Raw genomic sequence first — 22,417 nt, 5'->3', positions numbered from 1 at the left:
GCATGGCCCCAGCCCATCTACGAAAATCAGGGATCCTTGTCTTGTCTTTTTTTTGGACAACTGGTTGATCATAGTGCCGTCTCTCAAGCTAGGCCTGCAACACATGACTGACCCAGAAGCCTTTCTATCATCATTAGGCTTCTTTGTCAATTACACGAAATCATCTATGATGCCGTCTCAAAAGATGCTGTTTCTAGGGGCAAACCTGAACACCACGACTTCCACTGCAACTCTGACAGCTAATAGGGTCCACTCAGTCCTAACAAAAGTGTGTGTGTGTGTGTTTTCTCAACAACACGTTGATCAGTACGTGAGATCAAGCCCCTTCTAGGCATGATGTCCTCGTGCGTCCCCCTCATCAACAACTGCAAGCTCTACATTCACCCTCTGCAATAATTCCTGGGTACCCGCTGGCAGCGAGTCTCTGGATATTGGGACGACAAGCTCTTCCTCGCCAGTCCCTTTCACAGTGCACTACGCTGGTGGAAAGACCTCACCAACCTTACCAACGGTACTCCATTCATAGTCCCAGCTCATCAGGTAACCGTTAGGATGAACGCATCAATGGAGGATTGGGTTGCCCACACGGCCAACCTTCAAGCAAGAGGCCTCTGCTCGACAGAAGAAAAGTGTCTCCAGATCAATGTTCTGGAACTCAGAGCAGTGTTCTGGGCCCTCAAATCCTTCCTGCTCTATCTTCAAGGGAAGGTAGTGTGTGTGCATTCACAGACAACGCAACCACAATGTTGTACCCCAATCTTACATGTCGAAGCAAAGTGATTGTGGAAATGGCCACTGGCCCATGGGATGGTTCTTGCCCCTTTCCACCTTACAGGTACACACAACTCCTAGGCTGATTCCCTCAGCAGGGCACTACTCCTGCCAAGAATAGGAGATGCTCCAGGGCCAAGTAGATGACCTCTTCTGTACTTGGGGGAGACTGAAGATAGACTTGTTCGCCACAATAGAAAACTCCAAATGCAGCTCCTTCATCAGCTGGTTCCCTAAACCAGCTAGTTTCGGAGACTCATTCATGATTCCATAGAATGGGAAGTTCCTATTTGCTTTTCTGCCATTCCCACTCATTCCAAGAGTCTTCTAGGCACAAAACAGCAGCCATGCATACTGATCCTTTGCTGACCAGCATGGCGATTCAGTTCTGTTTTTCGGAGCTTCTAGGTCTTGCTTGTTCTGCCCATCAAGCTGCCACAAATATATAAACTAACTGTCCAGGAACAAGGGGAAGTTCCTCCACCATGAACCATCCTCGTTCAGCCTCACTGCCTGCCTCCTATGTCCCTAGAATTTGACCACAAGAATGCATAAATGTCCTCTCAAAGGCCTGAGCCCCTTCCAGCATCTCCTGCTACAATACAAAATGAAGAGATTCACCTTCTGATGGTCAGGTCACAGGGCAGATTCCCTTAGATTTCAACCACAGCAAATCCTGCCATACCTGCTACTCGTGGCCTTGCTCATTCTTCCAGCAAGGTTTACCTAGCAGCTATTTCCTGTTTCATCTGCACTTCCGTGGCAACTTCTCTGTGGTCTGATAGGCTAAGGAATTTCTGAAAGGGCCGTTTCACGCATTCCCCCTTGTGCAGAAGCCAGCTCCTTCCTTGGAGCATAATGTTTTTCTCGCCAAACTCATGGGGTCCCCATTTCAGCCCATGCATAAGGCCAGTATTAAGTGTATCTGCTGCAAGGCAGCATTCCTAGTTGCTATCACCTCAGTCAAGAGAGTAGGATAAATACAGGTGCTCTCTTCACAACAACCCTACCTCCTTTTCCACAAGGACAAGGTTCTTCTTTGGACTAACTCGACGTTTATGCCTAAGATGAAATCCTCTTTTCATTTCAACAAGCTCCTGGTCCCATGAATACGTCATGTATTATGTTGAGCGTAACAAGCCTTTTCGACAAACTTCACAGATGTTCACTGCCTTTGGACCTGCATCGTCTAGCAAAGACCTTTCCAAGACTTCCCTTTTCAGGTGGCTTTCTGCTTGTACTGCTTTCTGCCATCAGCTTGCTAATCGATAATTTCAGGAAATCCCATCCACAACCTCTATTCTGGCAGGGGAGGTGTAGTCCCACCCTCATTGAGTTCTAATGCATCGACAGAAATTCTACAGAGGAGTCAAGAAGGGGACAAGAGGGACTCTGCAATCTTTCGCCTAAGGTGAGCCATTTTCTTCCTCCCTGCTTGCATACAAGTGCCTCTCTATGTAGTGTGGTACTACTTTCTAATCTATTCAAACAGCATGTGTGGGAGGAATTCACTCATCCGCATGGTGGGTGTGTGCTCGATTAATCTTTTTTGAAATTTTAAATGAAATTGAATGATGGTAGCTCAACCTCCGGAAAATATGTGGAGCTCATCCGCACACGGTTTTCTATGCTGACCACACGACACGCGCATAAACCTGTGTGCTCTGGGTGGACACAGCCTAAAGGTGCAGTCCTCTCTGTCGTATTTAGTTGGGGTATGACAGGAGGACATGATGAATCTCCAGAAGGGGGAGGACCAAACCTTCCCCTGCCATGGTCAGCCTAATTAACTAACAAAGGCTCCATGGATCCGTCCTGGCCTGTTGTTGAGCCATGTAGCTGGTGGCAGCAATTGGCATACTAATCAGAAAGTAATTCAAACAGGCCCATGTGGGGCCTGGCAGCAGAGGCTGAGGAGACAGGAAACCCCTAGGAACCTTTCATATGCAACTGTGTCAGCCTGATACCAGCTCCCGCCCTCAGTATCGATTGACAGTGAAGTGTCATGTCTGAGATTGCATGTTTAGAGTAGTCATCCCCACATGGGGTCCCATTCAGAAGGTACGATTATGTGGTTTGACAGACCCAGAAAGTCTGGTCTCGCCGCAGCTTCAAGGGAGACATGCCGCTTTAATCAGGAACCACAGAGCGGTCCATTGACCAAAGAGATCCTTTGATCCCTAACAGCCAGCCTGATGGGAGGGACTTAGTATTGCATGTTTTCACCCCTTTACCTTTTCTGTTGCAAAGCACTCTAGTTAGGACCTCACACATACAGCAGATTGTTGGTGGGGACCCAGGATTGGTTTATTAAGGTAGGCGTAGCCTACACCAATCTCTGTGGTCCATTTGGCTTTAAAAGAGGTCTGAGCCCCTCTTTTGGCAGATCCTCTGAAAGCTTCACCAGAAGCAGAAGGAATAACTTGTCCTTGGACCCTGGGTAAAGGTACAGTCTGCTTTAAATCTTCTGCCAGTGAGGAAGGCCAGGACCTCCAAGAGGAAAGCAAGATCCCTCCCCTAAAAACTCACACGGAACAGAGGGAGATCCTGAATCCAGAGGACCCTTTCCAGAGAACCCTCCAGCAGCTCCAGAACCGGTACCCAGTCAGAACACCCCATGCCCTGCTAGGCTCAGCAGCAAGCTTTGTAGGTGGAAAGTGCCAGAGAGTCTCAGAACCCTAATCCAAGCACAAGGCAGCTGCCTGCAAAAACACTCATCAGCTTAGGGCAGCCGCCTTAAAGGACGACGCAAGCCCAGTTAAGAAGCTGGGAGAAGTGCATCGACCAGCATCTACCGACGTCTGCCTTAAAGGACATTTTTTTTTTTATTTTTTTATTGAAAAGCTACAGTTTCTTCTCCTCTCTCCCTCCAACACCAGGGTGGAAGTAAGAAAAGAAAAGAAGACTTTTGTTTCAAATCGTGTAAACTTCCAATACATATTATTGTTACAACATCATCATTATGTCTTATTATGCTTTCCACAAGGTTCTTCTGCGCAACATCGTAACATATAAGGCACTTGATAGTCAAGCAAACAAAGGACATTTTTGTGTCAATCGAGCCCCTCGAGCTGCAACCGACTGCACCACTGACTGTTTATTGCTGCTAAAGCCGTTCAAGACACTTCAATCAGTGCTTCAGAACCACTGACCAGCACTGAGACTGCGATTCCTGACCCAGAGAAGCTGTGTAGGCCAGCCTGATCTGTCCGTCCAGCCTCGCTCGCCGAACTGGTTGCCACCTGATAGTCTCAGCTGGCTCCTATCTTGAACTTTGTTGCTTGAACTTTGTTGCAGAAGCTGCAAATTGCCCTGAGACCGACTCAACCCTGTCGAGCACCAAGAACTCCTACAGCTTTGTGGTTCTGTCCACCTGTCCCATCTCCAAAGGCCCCTAGAGACGTTTTTCCGACCCATTGCTCTCTTTGTGCTGTAACTAAGTATCCTTGAACTGTTACACTTATGCATTATACTGATTACCCTCCTATAAGTATCCAGAGTGCATACCATTACGTTCTTTGAAACGTTCTGTCCTCTGAATTTCTTTACAGGGTGGGTTGTATTTCGTAGTATGCTAGAACTGTCTGTTGTGATAATAATATAGTACATATTTTTATACAACCATGACTGGACAGTCCCTTTTATCATTGGATAATAATTGTATTTTCGTTGTGTTGCAACTAACCAACGATTCACAACCTTTCAGAGATAAGCCTGCCGTTCCAGCCATGTTACCACAATTGGACAAGGAGGTTTATAATTTACTTGCGTTTGCAATCTGTTTGGATCCCTTCTGGTGTCCTAGAGGTGTGGGACTGATTGATGATTTAGAAACCGGTATTCATCCCTGGAACACTGGTGCCCCAGAAGTTGATTTGTCATAATGTGAATCTAGGAAAGATCCAATGCTGAATGCTGGAGAAGGGTTGTTTCTTATCTGTAATTCCTGTTCTCCAGCATTGGTATCTTTCATCAATTCACATGCAACCTCCTGCATACCCCACATGAGGCTCGTCATTGCACTGTTAATGTGTGCTTTTCGAATATACCAATGCTGGAGAATAGTCGTTACACGTAAGTAACCTATTCCTTATTTACATTGACTCCTGGGCCTGCTCACGTCAATGAAGCAGAGGTCTCTTCAACCTTCTTCAGTGTGGTCTGCCTTCCAGTAATAACCATGTATGTGACCGTTCCTGCCTTGCAAGTGCATGAATGAAGTGACTCCGACAGAACAAATGAACCAAAATTGAGAAAGTCTTGATTGGCCTCCCAAATGAGTACGCTTCAGTTTCAAGGTCCCCACCCCTCACAATCTGGCCACCAGCTCATTCACTGGTAGTGTTTTTTGGCCCATTGATGAGGTCCCCAAAAATGATACATCATCTACGCCAGAAACCCCATTTCATCCTGATATTGCAACCAGAAATATTTAAGGCGGAGGAGAATGAAGTATTTGTCTCTTCAAGATTCCAGTTTCAGCTTTGGGTAGAGTGGTTTTTAGACTCTGATTCCTCAGACACCTTGATCGATGCTGTATCAGAGACCAGAGCCCCTTACAGTGCCTCAGGGGCCTTCTACCTTTCAGCACAATCCATCTTAAACATCAGTCTGATTCCATCTTCTTGGGTAAGAAGAATCCTGTTTCTTCATGAGAGGTTTCTTAATTTAAGAGATTCCGAACATTCGTGAACAATCTGTCAATGAAGATTCACTTTAAGGATCTGTTGAAGTTGTTTTTTTCTTCCACTCCTACACCTCCTGAGGCTCATCAAAGGACGAAGACTTGTCTGTCTCACCCGCCACGTTGTGTCAGAGGTGGCTCTGGGTTTACAGTGTCTTCATCTCTTGTTGATTCAGACTTCCTTGCCATTTGAAAGATCCTTTCCATCATTGGGTGGTTCACTGAATCCTTCCAGTGGTCCTTTAACTTCTCCTGACGTAAACTCGAATGAGGAGGCAAAACTTACATTTTCAGCAGAGGGGCATGTTTCGCATCACAGAGTTCTTAAATTTGAAGACGACAGAATCTTCCCCATTAGAAACATGTATTCTGGAAGCCATTTTGCAAATCATACAGTTCAAGGTAGCCTAAGTGGGTACCTGTTAAAGCTGATGTGCTGAAGGAAGCAACAACATTTGGGTAGACACCTTATTCTGTTGGACCGCTCAGTAGGATGCCTGCTGTTCAGTATCAGCCTTTACAAGAGGAGATTTGCCTTGGCATTCTTCCAACTTCCCAATCCTCGTTGGTGGCAGTAACCCTCACTGAAGCCAAGCCATCACAGCATCATCCATGGTGCCTCAGGGAAAGACAGCAAATCTGCTTGACAGCCCTGGAAAGAAGACCTTTGTTAATAGTAAGCTCTGTTTCAGGCAAACGAATTTAGATGCAGGTTTGACAGCTTGTAATCTAAAGCTGTGGCACGATATAGGTTTCAGGGCAGTATAACGCAAGTCTAACCGTGCCTGAGTATATTAATTGAATTGCTGTTTGCTGCTAGTGATCAGGTAGGTAAGTGGCTGTGCCCCTCACCGCAGCTATGAGGCGTACAATGGGCCTCATTATAAGCCCGGCGGTCCGGAAGTAAGGGTGCCGGTAGCAGGGTACCAGCACCGTTTCCGGCCCGCCAGACTACAAGTATGCCGCAGGAGCAGGTCTGAGCTGCCGGGAGCTCCGGCCCCTTCAGGCATGGTTTTCACGGAAGCACCGGCACTGTTAGCAATGGTGTCGGTGCTTCCGTGTCCCCAATCCCGTGGAGACCTATGGGGACTTACACTTTCTGCCGCCTGACATCCCGGGCCGCCGGGACATCAGGCGGTGGAACAGTGTTACGAGTTCGCCAGCAACCCGTAATGAGGCCCAATGTTACATTAGAACAAACAGGCATTCCAGCATTTAACATTATTGCAGTGTCTGTTGAATATTTTTAGTGAAACCATGTTGGGTTTAATTCATGTTGACATGTAACATTTGCAATTGTATCCATATAGAATATAATTTTCAAATGACAAAAATTGTCATTCACAAATAACAAAAAAAAAGTGTTTGAGTAATTCGTGGCTCGATAATGTTTTATAGTTCAATAGAAGACGAATATATATATATATATATGTCTCTGTCTTTATTTGTGAACAACAAAAGCGTTGAAGGCATTGAGAAATAAGTTTGCTCAACAGTTGCAACTTCTTTTCACACCCTAGTGCAATGGCCCTTCCTAGGACCTATAAAAGATCAGGGTTGGATTCAGTGACCTTTATGGCACAATGGGCCTCTTTACGGGTCCGGCGGTAACCGTGCCGGCTGCCGCTAGACCTGGAAATATTTACCAGCGCCTGAATTCCCGGTAACACTGGGGGATTACAACCCTGGCGGTCTGGGAATTCAGGCGCTGGCAATTTGTAAGTCAGACTCTATGGGAATGGGGACCACTGAAGCGGCAGCACAGTTCTTAACGGTGCTGATGCTTCCATGACGGCTTGCCTACCGTGGCCGCTGTGACCGGCAGCTTCAGACCTCTCGGTTACAGCGGCTCCAGCAGGCAAACCTGTAGTGTGCTGGTCCAGAAACAACGGTGCCGGTAAGCTTACACTTATGAGTCCCAATTTATGCCTAAAAGTAGCAGAGGACTATTGCTTCACAGCAAGATCATTTCCAACAAAGGGTTTGGTGCCCCTAAAGAACTTGCTTATGTGTCATTCAGGGAGTATCATCACTCGCGTTCAGGCACTGGTTTGGCTGGGATTGTCCTATTAAAATTAAGAGCTGTAACCCATAAGAAAAAGTCGGTTGGTTTGTATGTTGCCATGCTGGAAGTCAAGTTCACAGACTACATCACAGACATTAATGGCCACTTTTCCGAATGAACAAAATATGTCTATCTTACCGAAAGTGTTGTAAGACTATTCTATGCTGAGCGGCCACATGATTGCTTGGAAACAGGACAGCGCCATGCAATGTGAATTTGGTCCCCAGCACAGCGGTTCGAAGCTGCAGGAGGTCGACATTAGCGCTATATAAATAACCAATGATTTGTGGGAATCGGGCCCTAAATCACTGCAAACATGAACTGAGGACTGACTGACGCTAGATTGCTCCATGGCGCTCTCAAAGCTTTTCTTAAAGACACAGTGTACACTGTGTTTCTAGCACATTGAGTGCATTTTCCCCCTTTTGATTTCCTTTCAATTCTGTACATGGAATTAGGTTTAACAGAATGACCTGCTCATTGCACTCAAAGAAAGATTGGCCTATTGCGTTTGGCTTTTTTTCAAAGACAATTTTCTTTTACTTAAAATGTGTTCCTTCATCTTATTCAAACACAGAGATTTTAATTATGGAGAGTTCAGATTGCAGATATGTAACTGTTTCTATCTCACTCAAAGCTGCTCTGTCTTTGGTGAGCAATATATGCACAAAAGAAATCATGGCCGCCTTTCATGTAAACAGCTCCTGGCCACTGTGTGCGCTGACCATGGAGCTCTTGCTGTCCAGGCTGCTCTGGCTCTGCAACCTACGCGCGGGTGTTTATATTTCACCCACGTACCTTCCTGGCATTCAGACATTAAAGGCAGACAAATCGAGTAGGCAAACCTTTGCGCCTCCAAAAGTCAGAGCTTTACAACCAGGGAATGTGCAGGGCTTTCTCGTCCTTGGCCGATTGGGGAGTTGGCTTAGATCCGGGGTCCTTACTCTCTGGGATGTGCACCTCCATTATTGGTTCCCACATGACACCGTCTTCCTTGAATGCCTGCTTATCCCCTGTGGCATCCTAGGCCTCCAAAAGACCCTAGCTAATTAGGGAAGTCTGATGAATTGCAGCTGGCTCAACCAGGTGTGGGGTTTTTGCATTTTGGAACTGGCATAGAAGCTTTTGCCCCTACTGTTATGGGGTGGTTTCTGTGTCAGCTGAAGCATCACGTGTGCTGGCCTTCCATTTAATTGCTAAACTTGGCAACACGGTCCCTAAGGCCCCATGCATCAAGTGATGAGCACTTTCACTTGTATTCCCAATTGGTAGATGCAATTGAAGTTTGCTATTTAAGTATATCCCTCGTCTTCTTCTCAGTTGGGTCTCCTAAGCCTTTACTTCTGAAGCATATGTGGCTGTACCTAACATGAGGTGGCATTACCTAAGGATAAAAAGGCTGCACCTGTGAGTGTTCACCTGGGCATAGGTTTCTGTCGCTAACCTTCTGATTGCTGGAGCTCTAGACATGTGAACTCTCACTTGGTATCACTGGCGTAACGGGGGTCCCTGCACCACCGCGGTGTGGGGGGCCCCGCTAGCACATGTCCTAGTAGGGGGCCCCACTTGGAGCCAAAAATGGAAGAAAAAAAGGTCAATATTTTTTTTCAAAACATTTTTTTTTTCCAATTTCAATCTGCCTAGCTGGAGGCCTCCATGTCATGGGGTGGGGGAGACCTCTGACTTAAAAAAAAAAAGTTTATTTTTTAAGTCGCTTTGCCTTCATAAAGAAATTATTTCCGATATGGTCCGGTCCTTAACGGAAATAATTTCTTTATGAAGTCAGTGTGACTTCAAAAATAAAACCATTTTTTAAGAAAGTAATATGACTCCCCTCAAGCCCATGACGTGTGCGTGTGTGAGTGCATTTTGAAAGGGTGCACACTTAAATGTACGGGTGGCTGCTTGGATGTGCCTGTATGGTGAAAGGGTGCACACTTAAATGTATAGATGTGTGTGTGTGCGTGTATATAGTGAATGGTGTGTGTGCTTGTGTTCAGAAGCGCAACAAAACCTACATTACGGGGGGCTAATCCTTCAAATGTTGGGATAGGCGCTAACTTCACGGTTGGTGGGGGAGGGGCACACTTATTTGTGTGGGGCATCTAACTTCTTTACGCATTTTAATGAGACTATTCTAGTGCAGCTTCAATGTTACAAGCAGTTAACTCTCTCATTTACGCCTGAAAGCACCCACTGTGAGAGTGAGCGGTCTCCTGTTCCCTCTCTACCCTTCCAATCACTTCCCAGGCATGCAAGTGCTAAACCCACATCACAAATTAAATTCCCTAAAAACTGTGCCATTTCAATGCAGGTAGTAACAGTGAAATGCTTTACGTTAATAATTGCTGGGCCCTTGGTAACAGCGAAACCCATTTGCCGTTTAGCATCTGTGTCCTGTTCTGTCCGGCAACTGCTCTGAAGGCCAGCCAGGTTGAGTCAACGTAGCCCAAAATTTCAGGGAGGGAATGCTGAAGCCCAGTCAACTCAATGGTGTTACGCCACTGCTTGTGTTTAATGCCCTGATTACTTATTGGTAAACGTCATTACTCCTAGCCCTATTCTTCCTCGTCCCTATACTTGTGTATGAAGCGGTACTTGTATATGAGGCACTCTAGGATGAAGTAGAGGTATATGGAGGTAATGTCTGACTTAGCTACCTGTAATCTTCATTACTCCTAGTCCCACTCTTCCTCATACCAGTACTTAACTATGAGGCAAGGAGCCTCATACGGAAGCTCTGGGACAAGGAAGAGGGACGTGAAGGTAATTCAGGGCCAAGGAGCTGATTTTGGAGGTTGGGGTAGGGGGGGAGGGGATGTGTGGGGGTTGGGATTGTGCGATAAATCATAATGGTTGTCCATGTCCAGGCTACGCAGGCATGATATGCGGTATTAGTGGTTAGAGAGGCATTTTGGTGCAGCCAGTCTAGTCATTCTATAGTTTGCTATGGCTTTTTTTTAACTGCGCATTTCTGATAAAGCAGTCCTGCTAAGTGTAATTACCTGGCTAGACTGGCATTTGGGTGCTGCCAGTTTAGCCGTTTCTTACTGCAGCATTGCATATTTTTCTGATATGGTATAAGTCATTTATAACACGCCTTTACACAAGTGTTTCTAGGTGCGACAAGACAAGGGAGGGAATATAGAGGGAGGACAAGACAAGCAATCTTACTAGACCTTGTGTCATTCAGATCGTGCAAGTGCTAGAATGAGAAATGCAAGGGGAAAGGGTGGGGGAAGTGCAAGGAAGAGGGGAAGGGAAAACAGGGTAGTAATGCTCTGGGTAAGTGCAGCCAGGGCAGCGCGGCTCTAGGTAGTGCAAGGAGAACAAAGGACTGTACGGTTACAGGTACAGCCCCTAAGTGCGTGGAAGGCCCAGAGGCAGTGCAAGAGTGACTGATCAAGAAAGAGCCTGGACTCAGTGAGACTCTGAGGGTAGCCATGTAACCAGTTGGTACAGTCAGTAGGTTAGCAGGGGAGGGAGGGAGAGAAAGCAGAGGAGAAGAGGAAAGTTTTGAACTGCTTCCGGAACTTCAGGTGGTCTGCTCAAGTTTGAGTGGGGGCAGGGAGCCATTCCAGAGGGAGGCACCTGCAGAGGAGAGACATCTACCCCCCACTCTCTGCCTGGAGAAGCCTCTAACCCTTAGAGAGTTGGAGGTAGCTGAGGGAAGGGCTCGAGAAGGAAGGTATTTTGAAAGAGAGCGTTGGATGAAGTGTGGGCCCGACCCCAGAAAGCTTTGTGGACAAGGCAAATGGTCTCGAACTTGATCCTTGCAGCCACTGGGAGCCTGGAATGCGAGGCCGTACCTAGAATCTGAATGTGGACCTGAAGCTATACCTGCTATATGATAGCTGGACCTGGGCATATGAATCTGTAATTAATGCATGAGACTATACCTGGGCATATGATGATATATGTAGCACGTGATAGCTGCATTTGGTGAACGATAGGTTTAGCTAGCATATCATGACACCTAGCTGGCTATATGAAGGCTGTACGATGGCATGCAGGGCGGTAGAATGAAGTTGGACCTGGGCATATAATGTCAGTGCCCAGGTGTTTGAAGTAGCACTTGGCATACAGGGGCACAACCAAGGGGTGGCCAAGGGGTTGGGGGGGCACAACCACCCTTATAAAAATGCTGCCCCTCCTCCCCACTCAATGAATGCAACTTCACCCATTGCGGGCCAGGCCACCCCTATGGAAAATGTCTGGGGGCGCCACTGTTGGCATATGACGGCACCTGGAAATATGGGACCCTACGTCAGCATTTGAGCATGCACCTATGCTCATGCAGATGGATTTGGTGTAGGATGGCTTTACCTCGCATAACATGGCAGCATCTGTTGACATGGTGGCTCTATCTGGGTATATGGGGTTGCATTAGACTTTTACGGCCGCACTAGCATGTGAATTTTAGTGCTTGGGCATATGAGGCTGTACCTGACATGAAAACACGCATGTGTTCATATACAGTGGATACTGAACTGTAGCTGACATTATGAGCCTGCACGGGCATAAAACAAAGCTAGTTGTATCAATGCTTGCTTCTCATGGTTCAGACTTTTCCCACAAATGCAAGTTTTCGTCATACATTATTTGCCCTTTTACTCTTAATCCTTCTGCAAAGTCCCCACTTTGTTTCCAGAACTTACTTGCCCCCCCCCCCCCCCAACCCATCACCATTAACATAGATCCCTCGAGTAGCAGTAGTGTTGCTATGGTAAGTAACTTATTTTTGAATGCTTTGCAAAGGTGTCAGCTGTTATTGAACAGTATCCTGGAGTTGTTCTGTCTGCCACTTTTCCTCTGTATGAGAGTCTTTTTTGTTGTTGTTTCTAGCCATGAAGAGCCTGTGCAGCTTGAACATGAACAGTACCAAGCTTTCTGCTGACACATATGAAGACCTCAAGGTACATTTGTCTAGTCAGGTTTTCTCTTCTGATAAGCTCATAAATTGAATGGCCAACAAGCAAGGACCACACTAAGCCATTGAGTGCAGCCATTTTCCAACATGAATGGAAATAGATATCCAGTGAACTCTGGGGGCGACAGGGGAAGGGTGATATCCAAGGGCTTCTGTCTCCATATCACCCCTTTTGCCCGCTTGTTCACCCAGTATCCAACACATGTCATCGAACCTTGCTTTAGAGGTTTTAAAGTTCTTTTGATGGCGCAATAGAGATGGTCAGCCCCTTCCAAGTTGTCTCCTGCTTTTTTTGATGTTTCTAGAATAGACATCACATTTTTACAAACCATAACAGACCTTACAGAGAAGCTGAAGATGGTAACTCCAGCTCAGATTCTTTTGGCGCTGTCCCAACTCTGTCAGTTGAAAGTGCTCACTTGGACCGCTTTCAGCCCCCCTGCCTCTTTCAAAGGCCATGGTGGTGCTGATCTAAACCTCAGGCTGGAGTGGCTACATATTTAGCCCTAGCTGGAGGATTGGCTCCACTGTGCCCTATGCTTATCCAGTGCAGCTTCCTCGCTTCAAGGTACTTTGGTTCCAATGAACTCCTTCAGCCCCCCTTCAATATACATGAAGACGTGTACTCAGATCCAGAATCAATCCTTGCAATACATAGGTCTCACCTGGGACACCCTTCAGGGTAGAACTTTCACACACGATAATAGCCCTCCACTCAAGGTACTTGGATGCTTTAAGCCTCTTCTCTATCAGCCATAACCTACCAGAGAATGATGAGTTACAGCGTCAGGAATGCCAAACCTCATACAAGAGAACTCCACACCACTTGCCTAATAGCTGGAATTTGGAGATGTAGCCTCTGTCATCCCTTGTAATGTTTCCTTACAAGGTCACAAGGGATCTCTAAAGGTGGTCTGTCGTTGAGGGCCTTCAGGGTGGCATGCCCTTTCATGAACCCTCTGTTCCGAAGACGACAGATGCTTCCCTCTTTGGCTGAGCAGCAACCATGGGACCTCTCCTGATCCATAGCCTATGGAACACACAAGATCAGGACTATCCTAGCATGCAAAGCAATTCTCATGGCCTTAAAAGCATCCCTGCCATGTATTGGGGGGCTCAGGAATATTGTTCTTCGCAGACCATACAAAAGCCACTGTTTACCTCAACAAACAGAGGGGTCAGGTTCCCCTCAACTTTGCAGGAGGTGAGGATTCCCTTTTTTGGATTTGTTTGTGTCTCATTGGAGCAAGAAATGCCCTACCTATGTCTTCTTCACGGGGGATACGTTCCTTCTCCCCTTGGAGAGACACATGTGGTATTTTCCTGCCCTTTCCTCTATTCTGAGTGTGATTCACAAATGGAGGCACAACCAGGATTGCTGCATAATAATGTCACCCAAACGGACTCCCCATGCACTGATACTGAAACTTAGTTGAACTCTCTTAGGAGCGTTTTTGTTACTTCCGTCTCAGGGTGATATGCAGGGGCATATACTGTTTCAGCAGGAGGGATGACATCCATCCTTTCCCTTGATCATTGATTTCATTTGCTTACTAATGAGGGCCCGATTGTTGAGGAACTTGACCTTTCGAACACCACTGTAAATAGCCAAGACAGCCAGGAAACCCTCAGGTTCCAACATGCCAGAAATTGGTCCAGGTTCTGATACTGTTGCCTGGACAACAGTACATATCCTCTGCAGACTACCTTAGACCAGGTTCTATAGTTGTTCTCAAGCTGGGTCTGATATCAAGTGGGCTTCTGCAGAACTTACTTGTCAACACAGAAGAGGTTGTTCTTTCCTCTTCTGAAGAGGCATTTTCAGTGGAATGAAGCGCATTTGAAAATGGTTTCTCAATATTTGCTCACAAACACTTCAAACTCATGGCATCCACCAAAATAAAACTGCCCTGGAAGACACATTTTTTGTTGGCTTTCACTTAGGCGCTTAAGATGAGCGACTTTAGAGCCCTTTGCTTTGTATCTTGAGTCCTTGTGTTTCACAGAAACGCATTTTCTTCCAGTGGTCCCATAGCAGGAAATAAAAAGTACCATTGTTGTTTGAGATCCCAGATTCAAAGGTGGATGTGCTTTTGCACAATCGAGATGTTTGCAAGGCCTTGAATATTCATCTTGCAAGTCTTCACCTAATCTGTTTGTCACAGGGGCACTTTGTTGGGTTCAGTAGCATCAAAGAGCTCCAGTGTGCAGTACAGTGTGCGCTGTATTTTGCATTATAATTGTTCTTTTATAACGTGCTTAATACCAACAAGTGGTTTCTAAGCGTAGGATCGGGATTCAAACCTGTGTTGCGCTGCGTTGTCTTGCTTCCAAGACAAGTGTGTTGCCCCTGAGCTATCTTTCCTCCCTGAATATTCTCCCTCAAATGTACCACCTGCCAAGGGTCTCAGTGCCCCCATCTGGTTAAGGCACAATCAGCCTCAGTGAGCTTTCATAGATATCCCCTTATAGGATGTTTGTAATGGAGTGACATGGGCCATTCTGCAAGTGATACTAGGAATTCTAGCTCTAGAGGAGATGCTCAGTTCAGGCAAGCGGTGCTGTGCAATAATTACGTCAATTGGTGTTCTGTATCTTTCGGCATTCATGTCTCAGTAGCATCCTCAATATATTTGGGTGCTGGAAAACTCACCCACAAGAATGGGGAAAAGGGAACGGGATGTAGGAGTAAGAACAAGTTACTCACCATAATGGCTACTCTACTTGTAGTCCATATTTCCCCTTCACCCATTAGGACCTTCTTCTGCTCCTTTTATAAAGCGCTTGTTTCAACATGCTAGGCCTTTCGGGCCATAGGCAAGTGCAACAGTGGATCAAGGCTGAGCTTGTCCGCATCTGCACATACACCTAATTTCAGTGCTGCTTTGCAACTTTCACCTGCTTCGTGCCCATGGGGGGCTTATTCCCGTTAGTATGTAGGAAGGATACCATTGACTAGCAGAACAGTAGTCACTATAATGGGTAACTTGTTCTGCATCTCCTATTTTTTCATTGCCTTCTGTCTTATTCTTGAGGCATGAAAGTTGTCTGAAAAACATTTGTTTTTCTGTCAACTTTAACTTATGTTTATGCCTCTCGCTGTCCCGTCATCTGATCAACACGTCAACCATGTTTGATGGGTGTCAAAAGTGCATTTGGAAGATGGGGTGTGAGGATGTTTTGCCCATGTACTGCTTTAAGTGAGAGAGAAGGAAAAAGGCTGCCGGCAATGGTAGGGCTGCTTGTATGCCATTTGTGCTTTGGAAATGGGACATCCTTCTAAAAATCCAGAGAGTGAGGCCACCCTCACTCCTGGCTGCCTTTCCCTGATCTTTATACCCGAGGACCCTCAATACTTTTGATGCTCCGTTGCAGCATTTTCTTTCAGACATCAAAGGGTTTTGGTGACAAAATGTTCCTTGTCATCAAGCCCCTTGGTTGCTGTTTCAATATAGCATCAGAAGCCTTCAACACTGAGAGTCTCAATTTAAAGTCAGCATGGCTTCCAGATCTGGCTCGGCAGTCGCCTCCCAGTTAAAATCATAATGGCGTAAGTTGCCCCCAACTTTACCCCCAAATGTGGTACATTTTTTGTAACTGGCCTTATGACTATCAGTTGCACCTATGGGCTTGGATTTGTGTCTGTCGCAGTCAGGACCTCCCACACCACCTTTAAACCCACAAAGGAAAAGATGGGGAGAAGAGGAGCATGTTCGAATGTGACATTGCAGTGGCCATCAGACTCAACCCCTTTGAGACCTAGAACCACGTTATGCCAAATACCATCTAGCCTTAAAAGGCCTCCATGAATTGAACCTTGAATACTCATCTTATCAAGGCCTTCCCTGCCAGCAGAGTTAAGAGACCAGAACCGGTCAGATGCTTCACCAACACAGTCGTCAGCCAGGCCTGCCCCTGGCAGATAACATTGTAAACCTCAATGAAGTAACATGGGCAGACAACAAACCCAGAATCCCTGATGCGGTAGCCACCTCAAAAATCTCAGTGATTTTGAAAACTCAACAAACTCCTTCCTTCTCAAGGAGATTGATTGCCACAAAACCACAGCAGGAGTTCTATGAGACTCCGGACCAATACCCAGTTTTCATATGCTCCATACACTGCCTAAATTGATCATTGTATCTACTACTGGGAAGATGGCCTACTCTTTCAACGCTGCATTGGTTTGTTTTCTTAGTCCAAAAGACCTAAAGAAATCAAAGGGTGAAAAGACAGCATTGAGGCAAAATTATGGGTTTCATCCTCTCCATCCCAGAGAGCCTCTACTGCTGCTTCTATGCTTTTTATGTATGATAGACGCCCTGTGGGATTCCATTCAACACTCGTCTCAGTTCATGCATGAGGTTCAACGGGTAGAAAGGTCAGAATACCAATTCCCTAGGCGACACCTTTCGCATTCCATATGATGATGAACTCTCATGCATTCCCTCTGCTTCCTTTGATCATGAAGGTGCTTCACAAACTGAACCACTCCTGCAGCTGGCATCTGATCCTGATTGCTCCTTAGTGGCCTATAAGGATATGGTTTTTGGACATGCTTGAGTTGAGCTCAAGCTCTCCGTGACCTCCTCCCCCAGGAAGCATCTGCTGCTTCACCTTTCAACTCAAACACTTTGCTTATCAGCCTGTTCACTGAGGACCAAGCATTAAAGAGTATTGGCTTGTCTCAGAAAATCTCAGACTATTTGAAGATGACGAGAAAGCTACCTACTTTTTCCCAATACTCTAGGAAATTGACTTGTTTTTGCCATTGGAGCCAGAACAAAGGGTTTAACCTAATCTCTTCTTCCCTTAATCAGATAATCTCCTTTGTGCCTGGCGAGCATGGGTATCTCACTTAGTTCTTGCCATACTTACCTTTCATCCACTGGGGATTTGCAAACCCAGTGGTTCATAGACACTTTAATGGTCTGCTCAGGTTCTGCCGACCTACACAGGCCCTTCATCAGCCCTGGGATCTCAAAAGTCCTCTCATCCTTAATCCCCTTAATGGGGTCAGTTGGAATTCGCTTCCTTACCTGGAAAACACTGTTCTTATTCACCGTCACATTTACACAAAAGATTGACGGTCATAAAAGCATATGCTCTTCTGAGCCTTATCTTTGGATCCATAGAAACAGGGTCACCTGAGTGTGCACTCTCCCATCTTTCATGCTTATCGTGGTTTTAACCTTTCATTTTGATCAGGAAATCTCCTTGCTAGTGTTGTTTCTGAAGTCGCCTTCTGAAGATGAGCACACACGTCATACTCGGGTTAAGGTTCTTCGGGGTTTCTGATCACCTGTTTCCTAGTCACTGCTCCACATTAATATTTTCAAGGCTACCTTTGTTTGTTGGCAGGTAGGCTGCATCCTAGAATTTTAAAGGTTGTTGAATGTGCCTCTCCCAAGGTCTGGGCCAAGGCTGCTTCAGGGTCCTTCCAGTAGCATGCTCCACTGGAGGGCATTTGCAAGGCAGCCACAGTGGCAACTCTGCATGCTGTTTACAAGCTCTATGCCAAGGAGTTCAGTTCTAGATCTGACGCATGCTTTGGTCAGGTGCTCTTGCCCAAGTAACTGTCCCCGCTAATAAAGAGATGTCCACTCATGGTTCGAAAGACTGAAGGAGGCGAAAGGAGCGGCAGAGAGCATGTGGTTGGGAGACTCCAGAGGAGGGGCATGTCTACATTTGTGCATGCCCCTTTGCTTTTCATTTTTGAATTCTAATGCTGCTCCACAGTATGCTGCAGTCCATCCGAGTTCCTGGGAACGTCCCAGGAGTATGGAGGAAAGAGGACTATCGACAAGGTGCACGATAGCACACAAATGAGCAACGTGTACTATTTCCTGCATTTGAAGAGCTGCTGCATGCAGGTCATTCCATACCTTCATAAGGTACCATTGCCTAGATATAACCCTGGAGTTGACTTTCAAGTGAGTCAACCCCCCGTTAGATTACCCTTTTGAGCACCCAACAATCTTCCTTTTTAAAATCTATTTCAAACTGTTCTGTCCATTTTGGTGAACTGTCCTTTTGGGGCATGTGACAACACGTTCTGCGTAATCTGCCAAAATCTCGGCTGTGTTTTCTTGAAGGGGTAGTAAATTCCTGTGTGTATAGAAACGTTATCTTGGGTCGGTGGTGTCTCACTTAGTCCTATAGTGTATTTCATGCTATGATTCAGGTATGTGCCAGTGTCCCTTCTGTGGCTATCGGAGTTGACTGTACAAGCGCCAAAGAGCTTGTGATTATCAAGCTGCGGGGTTATCAATAAAGTCGATCCCAGGGAAGACTGGAAGGGGGAATATTATGCCAGTAATTAGCAATCAAAAGAGCGCTTGAAGTAAAACATGTCTACATTTTCCCAAAAACATGTAAAGGCATGTCGGAGCAGGGCTCTGCAACCTTTGGACCTCCAGATGTTTTGGACTACATCTCCCATCAACTCTAGTCATCGTAGTCAATGGTGAGGCATCATTGGAGTCATAATCCAAAACAACCGGAGAGTCCCCCGTTGCAGACCTCAGAAGTAGGGGGACATTTAAGTAGCAGGGATAGAGAATAAGAAATTGAATAGGGATGTGTGAATGAATCCCCACAATCATTCAAACATTGGACCAGCCACAGCCAGTGTTGGGTTTTACAGCATAAATATTGACCATTAGCAATCTGTATGGCACAAGTAAAAAGAACAGTGCCCCTGGATACAGGGCCAGGGATTATGCTGCTCAGTAGGATGTGTCCAAAAACGGTCTCTTCATGTTGTGGCATAGTAGAATGAGCCTAATGTTGTGCCGAAGGATTCAGTATACTGAGCACCAGAAAGTGCTCATTCCCCTACACTTGGCTGGAGAATAATGTCCGCAGGGAGCTGTAGCTAAACTATAATGCCAAAATATGCAGACACTCCCCCCCCCCCCCCCCCGACCTTTCATTTTACGTCTCACAAGGGCCTATAATGAGGTAGGCAAGCAATATACCAGCAGTTGCTCCAACCACTCCCGGAGGTTCAATCATTCTCTTCATGGCTGTAGGTTAAAAACAAAAATAGAGAACGAGCAACGTAGCAAATACATAGGGAGAAAGCACAGCTGATAGAACTGCTATCACAGAGACAAGTCCAAAAGTGATGTGTGCCTACATCATAAGGGATACATTCTAAGGCGCCCCATGTAGAAATCTCAGCTGCTTATGCGTTGGCGTATAATACTTTTATGTTTTTTAAAAAAAACTTTTTGTTGGCTCTTTTATGGAGTTAGTGAGAGAGGGTGGCCAAGCATTTCCCAATTTGATCTATTTTTTATTTTGTGTGGTGTTATGCATTTTTAACATATTCCCCCTGTCGCCCCACCTACCCAGTATCGCTTACCCCTCTAGTGCTATCCTCCCTACTCGTTTCCTGGTAGTTTGTTCAGTGGTGGAAAAATATTTTGGGTTTCCCCAAGCAAAATGCAGTAGCTTTTGCCTAAAATAACATTGTCCAACTAAACTATACACCGAATTCTTATTGGTCAATATTGTTCACCCATAATGTCAACGGGTAATGACTCTTCTCAATGTTCTGCATTGATCCACATGCTGTTCACGTGCAAATGTCTGTCCACCACTCTTTATATATCCCTTTGGTCTTCTCAACAGGCGAAGTTGCCGAACCTGAGAGACGTAGACGTGCGCTATACGGAGGCCTGGTGAAAGTCTGCTTGGCGGAGGAGAAGTCTGAGATTAAAGAAGTCTTTTGGCCGATACGCAGCTGAAGAGCCGCAAGCTCTGGGTCTAGCACCCTCTGTAGGCGTTGTGCTTGTGCAGTAGCGAGGAGTCTTTCTGAGGGCACTAAGTATGCCCAGATCCTGCCTAAATCTTTATGCTTCATAATTTCTGAATCAGCGTGGTTTAAATTATACAGAAGAAAGACTTTGTAGCAACAAGAGGATTGTAAAGAGGAGAATTAAAGCCCTTAGTGGATTTCGTTTGCCTTTGTGTTTATGCTATGTAAAAAGACAAGAATTCAAGAATTCCCTCCTGGATCCCGCTTCCAATCTAGTTTCTTTGGATGGACTCATTCTCCGGAAACATTTGCTTTCTCTTTTCAGCTTCAAAAAGAAAACCAAGCCATTAAATGTCAAGAGGAAAATGGAAGCGCAGCAGCACCCCCCTCCCCTCCTCACCCCCTGCAGCTAGCTCCCCACCTCCTGCAATTGTTATTGAAAGTAATTTTGTTGTACATAAGATTTACATAACTCTCCTATTTAAGAAATGGTTTGCAAACGTCAGGTCTGGGACCTGCGTTCTATTTATGAATTGTCCCACCTCCCCCTCCTTTTTTGCCTATTGTACTGTATAAAGCTGGTTTGTTACTGTCTGCTTAACCTTGATTTTTCTGTTTGTTTTCTTGTTCTCTTGTTCACCTCCAGCGCTTTTTGTCTTGTCCCTGCTGCTGTTTTATGGTCCCTCCATCCGTGGTTTCGGAGCCCTGTTGGAAGAGTACTACTAGCTGAGTGGACGGGAAGGGATCGGGGACGTGCAGAGCAAAAGTGGGTTTAGAGCACTGGGGTATTGAGGGCGATGGGGTCCTTGTAGTACATTTATGCCATTCCTGGGCGACCAAAACGTCATCGACTTTGCTCCCAGGTCCTTTCATGGCAATGAAAAAGGAGACGGGTCCTTGTGTCCATGTCCTTTGACAAGTGGTCGTAGATTCACGATGCTCCCGGATAACGTTTTTTTTTGTGTTTTTGTTCTACATGTCCAAAATTTCAAAACCAATGTACTCCCATGATTTGTACAGAGTTTTCATTTTGCGCATGCTTCATTTGCATGGTCCTCGAATGAGTAAAAAAAGGGTATGTTTCCGATTGATTACCTAAGGCCCATCACCCACACACCTCCCTGTTCATTTCTTCAGCCCATCCATTCACCCAGCAGCCATGAGGATAGGATAAGCTCCCGTCATCCAGACTGTAAATGTTACCACTATGACACAATTCAGTCACTAAAGAAAAACCAAAATTGTGTTTTCTTTATAAATATGTTGTTGCCTTTTTTCATAATGAGCCTTTTTTGTACAGAGCAGCTTTTCTGTTGTATTATTATGTTTTAAGCACGGTTATTTTATTCCAGAGCACCTCGAGATTTAACCTGCAGACAATGCATATTTTTTTGTATATTTCAACTTATTCAGTGGAAGCCAAGCTTTGTTGTTTTATACTTTGTCGCTAGATAGATTTTATGCACATGTGCCCTTATTTTATTTTACTTTTTTAATTGGGTAAGTCTTAATTCATTTATTGTGCCAGATTTTTTTTTTGTTTTCATTTTTTTTACTCAATCTCAACTGCACATTAATGCAGTACAGAAAAAAAGAAAAATGATGCCAACTTTTTTTCTTGAGCACTGTTGCTTTTATCGATTGTTTACTACTACTGTTCTGTAGCTGTGTACAAAGAGATGTGAAATAATTTCAGGCAAAATAAACTGTAAGTGACTATCTTGTAGCTGTCTGCCCTGTCTTTTCTTTCTGCATGAATGTGTGTTGCTAATATGCGAATATGTATTGCATTTCCAGTGCTACCATATGACATCATCTGCAGTCTGGTTTTATGATGAATTGAAAGCGAAAGGGTTTCACATATGCTATAATGACATGTGTGGGTCGGCCAATCTTGTACTAATGCCTTGCCATCCTTGTATGTTTTCAAGTTGATCTTCTACATGCAGTGGTCGAAGTGTACAAAAAGAAGTAGTGGAATTATGTTCCCGACTGGCCTGCACCACTCCTCACAAACCCGATCGCCGCCCCCCCACCACTCTCACACACACAATACAAAGCCCAAAAGTCATGCTCCTGATGTTTTGGGGAACCCTCAGTGCAGTGCACTGAAAGTGAAAGTTTCAACTTCTTCCTACACTTTAAAACGAAACCATTCCGGAGCGCTTTCTTTTAAAATAAAAGTATAGGAGCATTACATCT

At 45.5% G+C, this 22,417-nt stretch overlaps 1 protein-coding gene across 4 annotated transcripts in view; it reads left to right on the top strand.

The window, feature by feature from the left end:
- The window catches only part of CMIP (c-Maf inducing protein), a 726,603-nt gene extending 704,664 nt beyond the window's left edge, over positions 1 to 21,939 (top strand). For all 4 annotated transcript variants that reach the window (XM_069638399.1, XM_069638414.1, XM_069638407.1 and 1 more), the window contains 2 exons: positions 12,366 to 12,436; positions 20,089 to 21,939. In XM_069638399.1, coding sequence (XP_069494500.1) covers positions 12,366 to 12,436; positions 20,089 to 20,142 — 125 coding nt within the window. In that variant the 3' untranslated portion in view covers positions 20,143 to 21,939. The remainder of the gene's footprint in view (positions 1 to 12,365; positions 12,437 to 20,088) is intronic.
- The last annotated feature ends 478 nt before the right edge of the window (positions 21,940 to 22,417 follow it).

This window comes from Ambystoma mexicanum, chromosome 1q, assembly GCF_040938575.1.
Source record: "Ambystoma mexicanum isolate Mex_15411 chromosome 1q, UKY_AmexF1_1, whole genome shotgun sequence".
NCBI classification, from domain to species: Eukaryota; Metazoa; Chordata; class Amphibia; order Caudata; family Ambystomatidae; genus Ambystoma; species Ambystoma mexicanum.
The sequence above is the reverse complement of the archived record's forward strand: the minus strand, read 5'-3'. Positions and strand labels throughout refer to the sequence as shown.